The sequence below is a fragment of the Anomaloglossus baeobatrachus genome, chromosome 6 (genome assembly GCF_048569485.1).
Source record: "Anomaloglossus baeobatrachus isolate aAnoBae1 chromosome 6, aAnoBae1.hap1, whole genome shotgun sequence".
In the NCBI taxonomy this organism is placed as follows: domain Eukaryota; kingdom Metazoa; phylum Chordata; class Amphibia; order Anura; family Aromobatidae; genus Anomaloglossus; species Anomaloglossus baeobatrachus.
The window spans coordinates 429,610,294-429,626,179 of NC_134358.1; the positions used below are offsets into that span (position 1 = coordinate 429,610,294).

The 15,886-nt window shown below is 45.1% G+C and overlaps 1 protein-coding gene across 1 annotated transcript in view; it reads right to left on the reverse strand.

Moving 5' to 3' along the window:
- Window positions 1–15,886, reverse strand: part of ACAD11 (acyl-CoA dehydrogenase family member 11) — a 173,227-nt gene that overhangs the window by 106,193 nt on the left and 51,148 nt on the right. The window contains exons 8-13 of the mRNA XM_075315191.1: window positions 14,574–14,680; window positions 10,907–11,030; window positions 9,941–10,018; window positions 9,443–9,581; window positions 7,997–8,104; window positions 4,962–5,060 (exon numbers count right to left, since the gene is read on the reverse strand). Of these exons, the coding sequence (XP_075171306.1) occupies window positions 4,962–5,060; window positions 7,997–8,104; window positions 9,443–9,581; window positions 9,941–10,018; window positions 10,907–11,030; window positions 14,574–14,680 (655 nt within the window). The remainder of the gene's footprint in view (window positions 1–4,961; window positions 5,061–7,996; window positions 8,105–9,442; window positions 9,582–9,940; window positions 10,019–10,906; window positions 11,031–14,573; window positions 14,681–15,886) is intronic.

Genomic DNA, 15,886 nt, shown 5'->3' on the forward strand with positions numbered 1-15,886 from the left:
GGCCAGTCCGGTGCTATCAGTATCGCCGGGACTCTCTCTGCCTTGATCCTCCTGATTACCCGCGGCAGCAGAGGTAGAGGTGGAAATATGTAAGGCAGGCGGAAGTAGTGCCAGGAGCAGACTAGAGCATCCGCGCCGATGGACTGCGGATCGCGTGACCTGGCTATGAACGCAGGTACCTTTGCGTTCAACCTTGAGGACACTAGATCCACGTCTGGTGTACCCCAGCGAGTGCAGATGTGTAGGAACACTTCTGGGTGGAGAGACCACTCTCCGGCGGCCAGGCCTTGGCGACTTAGAAGTCTGCTGCACAGTTCTCTACTCCCGGTATGTGTACCGCTGATATCACTGACCCTGTCGATTCGGCCCAGCTGAGGATCCTGTGGGCCTCGAGATAAGCTGCCTTGCTGCAGGTGTCCCCCTGCCGATTGATGTAGGCTACAGCTGTCGCATTGTCCGATTGGACTCGAATCTGATGACCCGCTAGCAGAGGGCAGAACGCCCTGAGCGCGAGGAAGATCGCGCAGATTTCCAGGATGTTTATGGGTAGGGAAGACTCCTGGGGCATCCAACGTCCTTGAGCAGTGTGGTGCCGGTACACTGCTCCCCTGCCTAGGAGGCTGGCGTCCGTGGTCAGGACCAGCCAGTTCACTGGGAGAAAAGATCTCCCCTTCGATAGGGATGAGGACCGAAGCCACCAGCGGAGAGCGTACCTGACTGAAGGCATCAGGTGAAGATGTCTGTCCAGGGAGAAGGGGCTCTTGTCCCAGGCCGCTAGAAGGGCTAGCTGCAGTGGGCGGAGGTGCAGTTGAGCAAAGGGTACTGCTTCCATAGCCGCCACCATCCTGCCGAGCACCTTCATGCTGAATCGAATGGAGCGAGACGGAGGACGTAGAAGGCAGCGTACCGCTCGTTGAAGAGGGATCGCCTTGTCCAGGGGGAGAAGGATCAAGCCCCGACGGGTGTCCAGGGACATGCCCAGGAAGGTGATGGATCGTGATGGAATCGGGGATGATTTGTCTACATTCACTAGCCACCCTAAGCGGGATAGGGTGTCCACAGTGATCTGTACGCTGGTTGAGCAGTCGCAGAAGGAGGGGCCTTGATGAGGAGGTCGTCCAAGTAAGGGAGAACGACTACTCCCCTGGCGTGAAGGACGCTCATGGCGGCCGCCATGACTTTGGTGAAGACCCTTGGTGCGGTGGCAAGGCCGAAGGGTAGAGCTACGAATTGAAGGTGGGAGTCCTGAACTGCGAAGCGGAGGAACCTTTGGTGATCTGGGGCGATGGGTATGTGCAGGTACGCGTCCTTGATGTCAATGGAGGCGAGGAATTCCCCTTCAACCATGGATGCAATAATGGACCTTAGGGACTTCATTCTGAATCTCCGTACGTGAACATGTTTGTGTTTGAGGTCTTGAGGTGTTTGAGGTCCAGGATGGGTCGAACTGACCCATCCTTTTTGGGGACCACAAAGAGGTTGGAATAAAAACCCCTGAACTTCTCGTCGTCCAGGACAGTTATTATCAACTCCTGCTGTTTGGAGCGAGTGGATTGCTGAGAAAAAAGCTTTGCGTCGTTTTTGAGTCTTTGGGGGGTTTGAGAGAAAGAATCGACTCGGGGGTCGGGTCCTGGTAACCGGAAGACAAAAGGTATCGCACCCATTTGTCGTCTGAGGCGGCAGCCCAGATGTGTTGAAAGAGCCGCAGTTGACCTCCTACAATGAGTGTTTCTTCTGGGGCACCGAAGGAGTCATGAGGGGGGAAAACGTCGTGGACGAGTCTCCCTAGTCCTGGACTGTTTCGGTCTAGGCTGCCATGACGAAGTGGGTTTCGGGGAGAGCTGAGAAGGTCGGTCCCTACGTAGTCCGCGGCTGTTGGCGGGGACAGCACGGGATGTTGACCAACCAATGAGTTCCGAAGGAGCGGAACAAGGACTGTGGACGTCTGGTGAAGGACGTCCTGGACTTCAGCTGGGGGAGGGAGGTACTCTTTCCTCCCGTGGCATCAGAAAGGAGCTTGTCCAGACGTTCGCCAAACAATCGGTCTGGAAAAAAGTGAAGGCCCGTGAGAGACTTCTTGGAGGCAGAGTCCGCTCTCCATTGTTGGAGCCAGAAAGCTCTATGGATGGCTATGGTATTTGAGGCGGCAAACGCTACGCAGGTAGCAGCGTCCATGGAGGCCTGCATGAGGTACTCCGCCGCAGGGGCAATTTGAGCTGTTACCTCTGTGAAGGTATGAGTGAACTGGGATTCCTCAAGCTAAGTGTTAAGGGATTCTGCCCAGACCGAGATCGCCTTTGCGACCCACACAGAGGCAAAGGATGGCGAGAGGGAGGAACCCGCAGCCTCAAAACAGAGCGGGCGAGGTGCTCCACCTGTCTGTCGGGTCCTTGATGGAAGAACCATCGGGTAAAGACAGGAGCGTCTTTGTGGCAAGGCGGGAGACCGGGGGTTCGACCGAGGGTGGATCGGCCCAGCCCTTAGGGGCAGGTGAGGCAAAAGGGTACCGGGACTCCATGAGTTTACAGTTACCGAAGCGCCTGTCAGGCTTCTCCCTTTGCTTTGTGAGGATATCCTGAAACTCTGGGTTATTAGCAAAAACCTTTTGGGGTTTCCTTGCCCTCTTAAGGGAGACCGCATGGTCAGTGGTGTGGATGGGGGATCCTCCACATGCAGAGTTTGGTTGACTGCTGCTATAAGTGAGTCTATTGCAGTTTGATCATTTGGGGAGGATGAAACCAAGGAATCCTCCTGGTACAAACAGCATTCTCCCTCCTCTAGCACTTCAGAAGCCGTGCAGCGTGTGGGAGAGCCTGCCCTGTGTGCTCCCGAGGGAGAGCCATGGGGGCCATGAGAGAGTGCTGGAGACACCCGGCCGTGTGCCCTTTTCCTGATCCCTGCAACCGGTGAAGCATGTGCCCGGATTACCTCAGAAGGATCCTCCATAGGGGCATCCTAAGGCTGCGTTCCGTCCAGGGGCCCAGAAGGGTGTGGGGGACGACATTGTATAGTCAGAACCAGGTTCTGTGACAGTTTTTCCATGGATTGGGACAGAAACTGTGCCCATTCCGGTGGGCTGGGAGCCCTAGGCTCTGGGCTGACGGTTGCAGCAGTGGTGGCGGGGGGTTCTTGGGGGGCTAAAGGGGCACAGGACTCACAGAGAGAGGTGTGTTTACGTGGTAGCTCAGCGTGGCAGGCAGTGCAGGCTGAATAATCTCTTAGTACCCTTAGAATTCTGCATGTTCCTAATAGGAGTATGCCAGGAGGGGAACCAATGCTCAGCAGAGCTACAAGTAAAGCAGGTACCTCACCAGAATCAGCCGATGGCCCTGCGTCCTCAGGAAGGAGTAAGCTCTGTGGAGAACTTCGCACGCTTTCCTGGGGGGAAATGGGGCTTATCGCGGTCCGTGGGGGGCGGGGCTTAGCGCTAAAAGAGCGCAAAGAAGAAGTCAGTGTGCCCCCCCTGCTGTCGGTAGCAAAAAACGGCGGGAAGGGAGCTTCTGTGACAGTTTTTCTTCCCCTCCCTCCAGTCAGCACACAGTTTGTCACCGGTGAATTATCTCTGCCGGCTTTCCTGCAATCAGAGCACGCAGCTAGAGCAAATAAGCAGAGCAAATAAACAGTGTGAGTTCCTGAGCTCTGGGCCCTTCCCCCGCCACCGGTAAATTATCTGTGCAGGATTTTCTGCAAACAGCGTGGGACTTCCCCCTCCTCCAGCCGCCACGCAGCTAGAGAAAAATTAACACTGTGTGTTCAGGATCCCTGGGGCTCTCCTCCTTGCAATCAGCAAGGGACTTTCTCATAATAAATACTGTCAATTCAGTAGTCCTGGGAGCCTTCCCTGCACCGTCTTTTCTCCCTTTGTCTGGGAAACCAGTCAGGGGGGATCTCACCTTAACACTGCCTCAGTCCAGGCAGTGGAAATAACAGAGTCAGCTTGCTGTGTCCGGCCACACAGGTGCCATGTTCAACTCAGAGCCTGCAAAGAGGGGCTGAGGAATTGTGCCTCTGCCTTGGGCTCTGGAAAAGCGGTGTCTGTGGGACCAGTCGTCCAGTAAAAGGCAGCCCAGGATCCAGCGTCGCAGGAGGGGGTACATGGAGGCAACACTCCGCGTTCCCGCCCGTTGATGGTATTGGGAGATCGGTCCCAAAAGGAAACAGTCGCCCTCAAAAAATAACAAAACCTTGAAAGGATGTGCCTCCTACAGACACTAAGCTAAAACTGAGGTTGCCTGGCCCGGCCAGGGGGTGTATACTGCAGAGGAGGAGCTATGCTTTTGCATCTACTTAGTGTCCTCCTATGGATAGGCAGCATAACACCCATGGTCCTGTGTCCCCCAATGAGGCGTCTGAGTAAAATGATTGGGGTTTTCTCTAATACAAACGTCTATAAAGTGAGCTTAAAGACAACTTGTCACCAGGTGGTTGTTCTTGCATCTGTGAGCAGCATAAATTAGGAACAGAGACCCCGAGTCTAGTGTTAGATCAATTATTGGGCGTTTTGCTGCAGTTTTGATAAATCACTGATTTATGTGCTTGGGGCTATACTAGTCCTCTCAGTGATAAGCTCCAGTTACAAAGTTCTCCATATTCATGAGCTCTGACCATCCTTGTCACCCACCATTGATTGCCACATCTATGTACAGTGTAGATAGAAAGCTGTGAATGGTGTAGGCAGGGATAGGCAGGACTCAGCCTTGAGAGGACTAGCATAGCAGCAGATAAAACAGAGACTGTATCAAAACTACAACAAGAAGCCAAGTAAAAGGCATTGACACAAGGATCTACATCCCGATCTTATCCTGTTTTCAGATTTGAAAACATAAATATGGCAAATTTTCTTGCAAACAAAAGGCTCTGGTTATCATGTGAGTGAGGCCGAGCCCGACATAACACCATATCATTCCACCCATACCTAACCCTACATGAGTGTGGTGAAGTTACAAATAGGTTCTACTCACCACTGCTCCACCACTTCTTTCCATTCACCAGGTAGACATCCCCATCTTTTTTGATGCTGCACTCGATGTTGGTGGCATCACTGGAGGCCACGGAAGGCTCTGAGTATGGAAATATAATGAAGGTTTTCCTGCGTTACACACAACAACTTCACAAAACCATAAACAGCATTTGATTAGGTTTTAAACGAAACCTTGATTGACGGTTTAAAAACAAAACACACACACACACACACACACACTTTTCCCAGTGTTCAGAAGCTGAATACAAGAAACCTATGTGATCTCTATATGCAAAGACTTTACCTGACCACCATTATTACTAAAGGACTACTAAAGAGGGGGAAAAAAGCACCCAGAAAGAGGATTTTGCATTTGGAGAAGGCAGACCAATGGTAAACGCATGAATATAAAAAGAAAAAGCAAAAATCAGACAGACACCAATACTCTACTAGCAAGCAACATTCCTATATGCCATGTAGAGGTGAGTGGGGTGTATTGCTTTCTTTCAGCATAGAACTTTGAATTGCAAGCCTGCATCAATTTAGAGGGTGGTAAATGCAAATATTTATCATATCCTATACTGTTATGTAGAAATTGGCTAGAAGTCCTGTGCCCATTTCAAAATATAAGGCCGCAAGTGCTTTTATACAGATCAAATAACGTTGCAGAGTCGCATGCCAATTTGTAAGTTAATACCAGAATTGACCTAGCAAGCTAAAATTATGGGGACCAATAGCAGTTAGAATAAGTTAGGGATATTTGGCTTTCGGAATAAATTTACAGTATGTAAAACGTAAACATTCATGCTACAGTGATATTTTATCATGGAAGTATGTAATGATGATTTCCTCATCTTAAACAATTCATTGAAACAAAAGCTATCAACAGGAGAAAAAAAAAATAAAATGTCTCAATAACTTGTCATGAGGCCACAACAATGTTTTTGCTACTGAGGGTAAAACATGTGTTCTTTACTAATTTGAACATGCTGATTCCAAATATGAACTCAGAATTTGCACAGCACGTCCAGATTTTGAGTTATATTTAGAAAAGGCCATACGCCTATTCAGGCATTGTTGAAGATATTCTTACACACATTCTATGCAGATCATTCTGAAATTGATTAAATATTCAGAACATCAATGGAACATTTGTGCTGACCTCAAAGTTGTTGCACTAGTCCTTGGTTTGCAGTTAGGTTACACTAAGCATATGTGCTTTCTGTGCCTATGGAACAGTCGAGATGACAACAACCATTATAAAATTAAACGGTGGCCCAATAGAGATGAACATAAGATTGGTAAGCACAATGTTCAACACGAATCACTTGTCGATCCACTTAAAGTTTATCTTCCACCTCTTCACATTAAACTAGGACTAATGAAAAATTTTGTAGTAGCAATGGATCGTCAAGGGAATGGATTTAAGTATCTGAAGGAAAAGTTTAGTGCATTGAAAACTGAGGCCAAACTCAAAGCAGGAATCTTTATTGGTCCTGAAATCCACCAACTAATCCATGATGAAATCTTCAAGAAAGAACTCACGCCACTTGAACTAACTGCATGGGATACATTTATAGTAGTAGTTCAAAACTTCCTTGGAAACGAAAGAGCAGAAAACTATGCTGAACTAATAGACAATATGCTTCAAGCATACGAAATGCATGGTGCCCGAATGTCATTGAAAATTCATTTCCTACATTCACATCTTGACTTCTTTCCTCCAAATATGGGTAATGTCAGTGACGAACATGGTGAGAGATTCCACCAGGACATTTCTACTATGGAAAAAAGATACCCAGGTCGCTTTAACCCCAACATGATGGGCGATTACTGCTGGTTTTTGCAACGGGCCACTAGGACCACTCACAAGCGCAAAAGCAAGTGCCTGAAGCACTTTTAAAAGTACTCTGCTGAGTTCAAGGCGATTTCTTAAGCTACTATAAGTGATTTTTAAGTTTTTTGGTTTATTTACCTATACTTCTTTTTCAATAAAAATGATAATACATGTTGTGAAACTGTGGGACATAACGATTCTGTATCTTTATTAATTGCTTATTTTAATTTTCACAAAAATTGGAATAACTTAATATCCTGACGTGCTACAAAAAAACTAACTTCAGATTTGGATTCAGCGCATTCGATTTAGTATAGCGCACATGGTTTTTGCCAAGTAGCAGACAAAAAGTGTTGATTTGTTGTGCTGTGATATTTTACGCTGCTCACAAGTAGAGTTATTGTCTGCTGAGGCATGGCATCCAACTCTTCTAATATAGCAGCCCTCAGGTCATTGAGGTTCTGGGGTACAGAGTTAGAGTTATGAGCCTCTACACGGCGCCTCAGCTGATCCCATAGGTTTTCTATGGGATTCAGATCTTGAGAAAGTACAGGCCACTTCATTTGAGGTCCCCCAGTCTCCAGCAGCCATTCCTTAATGGTGATTAAAAATCAAAATACTGTAGTGTGCATGCGCGGGGGGGTGTCTCTGACCTTTTTGCATGCCTGCGCATTACAGTACTCTGCTCTGCCCTCAGCAGGGCAGATCAAAGTGTGCCTGCGCAGGAGAGCAACGGAGGCCTCTGTGAACGACAGAGCACACATCATGCATAAGGGGCTGGGCAGGTGGACAGCAATCCCACAAGATAGAGGAGGCGCCGGGCCAAGAGCAGCGACACCCATCGTACTGGACCGCCCTCTAGGTGAATATAATAAAAGGTGTTTTCTACGTTCTACAGAGCGGCCTGGGCTCTTATATATAGTATTCTAGAATGCTGTATATAAGAGCTCACTGGTGGTGGCTGCAGCTTATAAGGGAAAAACCTGGTGACAGGTTCCCTTTAACCCCTTCCTATCAAAACCATTGCATATTTCGTTTTTCCAACACTTCCCAAAGAATTTTTTTCCCCCTCACCCACCAACGTAGATGTATATGAGCTTTTTTAATGATGAACAAACTGTAGTTTTGAATGACACCGTGTTATTCCCCATATAAATGTACTGGAAAATGGGGTGAAGAGATTTTCTAGTTCTCCTCACCTGTCATGCAGAAACAGGATTGGATTTTCCCCTCAAGTAAAGGCTCAAGCCATTGCTTCTTTTGCTCCTCTGTGCCGTACATGTGAAGCACCTCCATATTGCCGGTATCTGAAAAACAGAATAGATGCCCTTATATTATACAGAACACTGTTATATGAAGCTCAATCCCACTGCAGTAATTGTATATACTGTTCAATTAGTATTAAATAACTGCTCAGAAACAGTCTTGCTTCTTACTGTACCTAGATGTTGTATTGTTCTATGGTATTAGTGCTGTGGCTAATTGTTATAAGAACAGGAACATCATAGAGCCAAATCTGACATACGGAGGCCCCATTGACTTAGTCTCATCTGTCACAGAACCATTTTTTATAGTCACCATTTTGGCAGGAAGAATGGTATTAGGTGAAGCGACATGCAACATGCCAAAGCTGATGGACTGATAAAGCGCTAACTCAAATGTGAACAGAACCCAAGTGTATCACATCATCACTACATCAGCACCTGTCACAAAGTGGTCCAATGCCTACAAAAAAGGACACAATTTTCATTGCCTGCCATAATGTGTCCCTATTCTCTCTGCCAAAAGTCCAAAACCTAAAGTCAAGTTCATAACACAGATTTACGGTGCAGTTTCCGCTCTACAGATCCATTGAAATTTAAAGCCCAATACAAGTTAATGGGAAAAAAAAATCCATACAAAAAAAAAAAAAAAAAAAAGAATTGTGTGGACTTCAAATCTGCTGCACGCTCAATTGTGCGGATTTCACCCTATACAATTTCTTTAATGAAATCTGGAATTACCCCAGGGGGTTTCTGCCTGTGGATTTATTACCAGGTTTTCAGGAGAATTTTTCATCAACGTGTACAAGGCCTAACTTTCTATAGATGTTTTAGCCTCAATTCATCATTGCCTTTTCTACAGTTTTTAGGAGTAATTTGCTTTTCTTCAGAAGCTTTAGTTTTTGCTCCTTATTTTCTGTAAGTTTTGTGCCCCATTTTAAGTGGTCTTTCTTCTTGTCATTTTTTTTTTACTTTTCCTTGGCAACTTTGCTGATTCAGATCCATGAAATGTCGCTTTTTTTTAGCACCTCTTACACAAGTCTCTGCATAGAGTAAGATTTTTGGAAGAATTTTCAACTTTTGCACATTTTTTGGATTTGCAACATTTGGAACTAAAAATTTGCAAAAAGGATCAAGAGAGAATAATAAACAGCATTTCTTAAAAACAAATTGCACCATTTTGAAAAATTGGGCACAAAAGCCCCCAAAACAAAACATCAGCAAATACCTCAAAACAAAAAAAAATATATAATCATTTGCAATTTCTTTAAGTTATTTAAGTCCTTTGTCATGTACTGTGCACTTAGGCCATCAAGATCTGAGAGACCTATGCTAGGAGTGACTGGTGCGTCCACTGCAGTGTAGTATATAGACGATACGTGCCTGGTGCTTGACAATTGAAAACTTCTGGAGCAAAGAAACATTTCCCAGTTTCTTCTGCAATGAAGGCGTAGTCTGTCTGGCTGAGACCACTGACCGCTGGCAGAAACAAATTCCACAATCCTTCAGCTTTTGCCAGTTCCTAAGCAGAAATTAAAAAAATGCTTTTATCATATAAAATTCAAATACATTAGTTTACATTTTGATCAAGCATGGATTGCTGAAATTAAAAAGATGTGGTCTAGGATCTGGAAAAAAACAAAACAAAACAACTAAAGAAGCACTGGCACTTTTTTCCATAGGCAAAATCTGATATTGCAGCTTGTTTAAAATTTAAATGTGGCTATATTTCTAAGGAGACACAAAAAGCAAGAACATTTATTTCTACTCTCAGACAAATCATTTACAAATCAAAAGGCCTAACCTGTGTTCTAGTTATAAGTAAAAACATCCTAGAGGTATGTTATCTACAGTGGAACGTTTGTGTATGTTACTATTCACCTTCAACTCCTCGATGACCAATGGTTTCTTCCATCTGAGGGGTGAGTTTTCATATTTGGTATAATATTCCAAAACCTCCTAAAATGAGAAGACACATTACACTTAGAGAGCTGATCAAGTGGAAAAATGCTGAACCTGCCTGGCATCTGCACATTAAACTCTGCTGCGGGGACGAAATTAACTCTACTCTACTCCGGTTTCAGTCACAGGGGCGGTGGCGGTGCAGGTTCAGTCACTGCTCTGTGTCTGGAGCGTGGCGGCCCCTACACTGAATGACAGCTGTTCAGCATTAGTGCGGGGTGCATGGTTAAAGCCGCCACTCTCCATACACAGAGCAGTGACTGAACCTGCACCGCCACGGTGACTGAAACCGGAGTAGAGTAACGTTAATTTCGTACCAGCAGCGGAGTTTAATGTTCCAACACCGGGTTGACAGCTTTTTTTTTTTTTACCAAGTATCAGGTTCCCTTTCATATTAAAGCGGTGACTAAAGTTCATGTAAACCATATAACCACACACAATATATAATGAGCTGAACTAGCTTTACAGGCATCTATCGCATATTGACAATCCATGCCAGAAAAGTGTGATTTTAGGGCGTCCGGCCACAAGGGCCCCTGCAGACACTGTACTATTTGCCGTAGGGACGGTACTGTAAGATGGAAACTTTTGAAATTATTGATCAGTCATCTGAACTCTAAGTGAAATAAAATGAACAGTGCACTTTTTTTTTATCCATGTTTCTTTCACTCAATCACCTATGCCTGTCCACGTATTAGTCTTGGAACACAGCAAGTCCACACACCCACTGCACAGAGATGTAAATAGACATCAATCATAGGAGCCATGCTGGAAATCTTGACTTCTTTATCAATTGAGTTGAGAAAAGTCCAAAAGTTATAGTGATGCAAGTTTTATAATCTGTGTATCATGATATATAGCAGATAACTAATGATAGAAAACAACCTGTTGTGCAGGCAGAATGTGTTGCCGCATAAACTGCTTCACTTGCTGCAAAACCCGTTGCCCTTTGATACTAAGCAGGAACAGCTCCCCCGGTGAGTTGGCCAACTCAACAGTCAGCTTCTCTCTAGAATATAAGAAAACAGACTACATATGTAATATCATGCTATGAGCAGTTTCATAACTTTACGCTCCTAAAACAATACATAGAAAAAGAATACTAAAAATAGTAGTTTTTTTTGTGGAACAATAAAAAAAGCTACATAAAAGACTTATGAGCAGGAGCCAAACCTACTCATGAACTGGGAATTTCTTAAAAAGGTAGGAAGAAAATCTGAAGTATGGTCTGTTATGAAATGCAGCCACGTTAGGAATACAAGCATGGTAATCCTTCATCTAGTAAGTCCTGTCGTGTCCTTGTCTTTGATGCAAGCTCAGAAGCAGAGGCTTCATCTTTTCCAGCAGATAATGGTTAAGTCATACAGTAATCATCTGCCTCAAATGGCAGCAAGTTTAGCAGAGCAGCGCCCATTGCTGTTAACTCCTTAAATGCAATGGTCAATCTCTGACAGCAGCACTTAAAGAGCGCAAGAACTGGAGGGGGATGGGTCATTTTCCACATGCTCATTAGCTCTCCAGTGACAGGATCACAGGGTGATAGCCCATCATGTTAGGGCAGCCGGGTGCCTGCTGAAGACCTTCCTGTTTGCCATGACGGTGCTCCTATGAAAAGCAGCCTCTGGTTGACATAAGAGAACAACGACATTTTTAGTACTGTGAGGCTGCGCTCACTGAATGTAATGGGGAAACTCGCTTGGCTGCTAGATTGAGGCAGACAGGAACGTTTTTCTATTTAAATAGTCCAGTCGGTTTATTAAAGCACACTTAAACCGCTTGCCAGAAACCAAACATGAGCCTTCCTTCAACTATACAGAAACATATATTTTATGTAGTCTGTTTCATTCACTGGTATACCAGCATGGCATCGGTTACATCCCAGCCGCAGTGTCCATGTGAAAGTATTTTACCGTCCACTCCCTGTCCTCGGTCGGTATATTGAATCCCCTTTTGTGACGTTATCTTATCTGGAGCTTGAGCCAGGCTTCAACTTACACTTCACTTAGGAAACTGGCTCACTCGAATCACCGACTAGGAACAGTTAGGCCAAGATCACACAGGGCATCTTTTGCTGCGTTTTTGAGGTCACGAAAATGCACCAAAACGCATGCATTTCCTTCTCCCAAAGTATGACATTTCGATTTTGCAGTCCACACTGGACATCTTTTGTTGGCTGCATTTTTGAAGATGCACCCAAGTTGTAGCATGTCAATTCCTTTTGCTTTTTTCCAGCGTTTTTGACCCCTTCCAGTCAATAGATTTGACTTAAAAACGCATTGGTCAAAACGCAGTAAAAACGCTTCAAAAATGCGGCAAAAACGCATCTTTGTGGTAAAAAAAAACAAAAAAAAACCCCACACACACCAAACAAACAGCCAGTCAAGTAATTTTTTTTTTTTATTTTTATAGAACCAGCATATCCCAAGGCACTTTACAATTCAGAGGGGATATGCACAGACAACACGGAGTAAAGGCTGCTTTACACAAGACGAGCTATCGTGCGATGAATCGTCGGGGTCACGGTTTTCGTCACGCACATCCGGCATCGTTCACGAAGTCGTCTCGTGTGACACCTTCGAGCGAAGCAGTATCGCTCACAAATCGTGAGTCGTGTACTCGTCGCTCAGTTTCAAAATATTGTTTATTTAAAATGGCGCCGGTTGTTCATTGTACCTGGGGCAGCACACATCGCTCCATGTGACACCCCGGGAACGATGAACTCAGCTTACCTGCATCCTGGGGCACCCACCGGCTATGCGGAAGGAAGGAGGTGGGCGGGATGTTTACGTCCCGCTCATCTCCGCCCCTCTGCTTCTATTGGGCGGCCGCTGTGTGATGTCGCTGTGATGCTGAAGTCCTTCCCTCTTCAGGAAGAGGATGTTCGCTGCCCACAGTGACGTCGCTCAGCAGGTAAGTACGTGTGACGGCGGTTTCACGACTTTGTGCGACACGGGCAGCGATTTCCCCGTGACGCACAAACGACGGAGGCGGGTACGATCGATCGTGAAATCACACAATCGGTTGTCTCGTGTGAAGCAGGCATTAGGCTATGTGCCCACGTTGCTTTTTTTATATGCTTCTTTTCTGCACACAAAAAAGCATGTTTTAGCAGGAAAAAAGCAGCTGAAAAAAAAGCACATTTTTTATGACGTTTGCGCACTTGAGTTTTTTTTCCTGCTTCTTTTTGTACTTTTTTTTTTTTAGTCATGGTGTTTGCAGGTGTTCAGGTGCTGTACTCCTGAGATCGCCGCTGGGTCTCTGGCTGATGTTACAGCCAGGACCTGGCTCTCAGACACCGGAGCAGTGCCCATGCCGCTCCAGATAGTTTAACCCCCCGAATGCTGCGATCAGTGCAATTGCAGCAATCAGGAGGTAGGGAGAGGGATTGCTTACCTCTGCCTGGCGATCGGGTCCCTGTAATGTGATTAATGGCACCTGACTGCTGCCATAGTAACCGTGAATCATCACCATGACGACCCCGGGTTACTGTGCTACGGAGGCGCCTCCCACACCATGCTGTATGCATGGTGTGTGAGGCAAAGTGCTGTGATCTAATTCTCTGTAGTGATAAAGCATTGCAGGGGATTATAGAAATGCAGGAAATAAACACAAACAATTGACATGCTGCTTCTTTTTTTCAGCAACAAATTCTGCAATGAAAAAAAGAAGCAGCGTGTGCACAGCAAGTCACGATTCTCAGACTATGCTGGGATGCTTTTTCCTTGCTTTTATTGATTAAAATAAGCAAGGATAAATGCATAAAAAAATATTAAAAAAAAAAACAAAAACAAAAAAAAATACCCAACACCCTGTGAGCACAGAGCTTAACACAATTCAACAGATAAGAGCTGTGAGGGACCTGTTCACAATCTATGAAGAATTATGGGAGGCACAAAAGGCAAATGGTAAAAAGTGCTTGTATTGTAAGGTCCAGGAATAAATATAATAAATAGCGTATGCAAATGACATTGCATCAACCGGTCACCAGCCAGTATGTGTACAGGTACAGATACAGAGGGCTAATAAGTGCATGGAAGCAAGAACAGGGGATAACTAGTTAGATTAGTGAGATGATTGAAAATTCGCTAACAGCTGCATTGCCCCAAAAAAACAAACAAATGAGTTTTGGAACATTTATTTTCACAAATCGTTGTCTTATTACTGCACTATTCATATGTCCCATTTATTGTGTATAAATATGAAACTTCAGATTTTGTGTTAAACTGTGCCTAATGAAGACATTCGAGTGGTCGCCGAAGAGTGCCATTTATCATCACATGTTATATGCCAAAACCAGGAGTGGCCCTATAAATTGAAAGATTGACACCTATTCTGTGTTATGGAGACACTCCTGGTTTTGCCATAAAAATACTCATCAAAAATACGGCTGTGTGAATAAAGCCTTATATGTAGAAATTTGTAATGAGGGAGCCAGTCTACGATTCATGCAGTCTGTGGTTGGGCATCATGAATGATCTAACATCAGTTTTTTTTAAAGGGAACCTGTTACCTGTTAAGTGTAATTTATAGCATGCAAGAGATCGTTTATTACCTTTTAGCAAGTCTTAACCCATTTTCAGCAAGAGGTTGAACCATATCAGAAAAAAAGCTGGCGTTTTCCCCACTAGAATTCCCAAGCAGGAATCTTGCGTGAATTCCCTGAAAAACAAACATATCAAACCAAATTCAATAAATATACAAGAAGCACAAGATGTTAAAAGGAGAGACCTTTTTTTGTTTTGGTAAGAGCATAAGGCTCCTTTCACATTACGTTTTACCTTCCGCTCACAGGTCCCGTCGGAGCATCCGTCCGGAACACACTTTGCAGAGTGGGGGAGGGGCGGTTCGGACGGATGCTCCAACGGGACCTGTGGACGGAAGGTAAAACGCAATGTGAAAGGGGCCTAAGAAGCTCCTCACAGTGGAAAGGGTGGCATGTACATTGCTTTGCAAAAGTATTCACCTCCTTGGCATTTTTTGTATTTTATTTCCTTACAAACTGGAATTTCGCAGGTTTTTTTTTTTTGAGTGTTTGCATCAGTTCATGTAAAGAACATGCCTACAGCTCTTAACATTTGGTTTTTGAGCTATTGAGGGAAACAACAAATAGAAGAACATACCTGAAAACTTCAGTGTGTATATTTCATATTCACCCCCCTAAAGTCAGTACTTTGTAGAGCCTCCTTTTGCTGCAATTACAGCTACAAGTCGCCTTGGATAACTTTCTCTGAGCTTTCCCCATCTTGCCCCTGGGATTTTTGCCCATTCCCAAAGGCAAAACTGCTCCAGCTCCTTCGAGTCAGATGGTTTCCTCTGGTGAACAGCCATCTCCAAGTCTAACCACAGATTCCCAAAAAGGTCTGGCCTTTAACTAGGTCACTCCAATACATTTACACATTTCCCCTTAAACCACTCGAGCGTTGTTTTAGCAGTATGCTTTGGGCCATTGTCTTGTTGGAAGGTAAACCTCCATCCCAGTCTCAATCTGACAGACTGAAAAAGGTTTGCTCAAGAATATCCCTGTATGTTGCACCATCTATCTTCCCACGATTCGCTCCATTTTCCCTGTCGCTACTACCAAAAAACATCCCAACAGCATGATGCTACCACCAGGTTTCACTGTGGGGATGGTGTTCTTGGGATGATGAGCTATGTTGATTTGGTGCCAGGCATAGAGTTTACTTTGGTGGATAAAAGTTCAATTTTGGTCTCAACTGACCATAGTACCTTTCTCCATACATTTGGGGAGGCTCCCCCATGTCTTTTGGAAAAATCAAAATGAGGCTTCCAATTTTTGGCTGTAAGTAAAGGCTCTTTTCTGGCCGCTCTTCCATATAGGCCAACTCTATGGAGTGTACGGCTTAA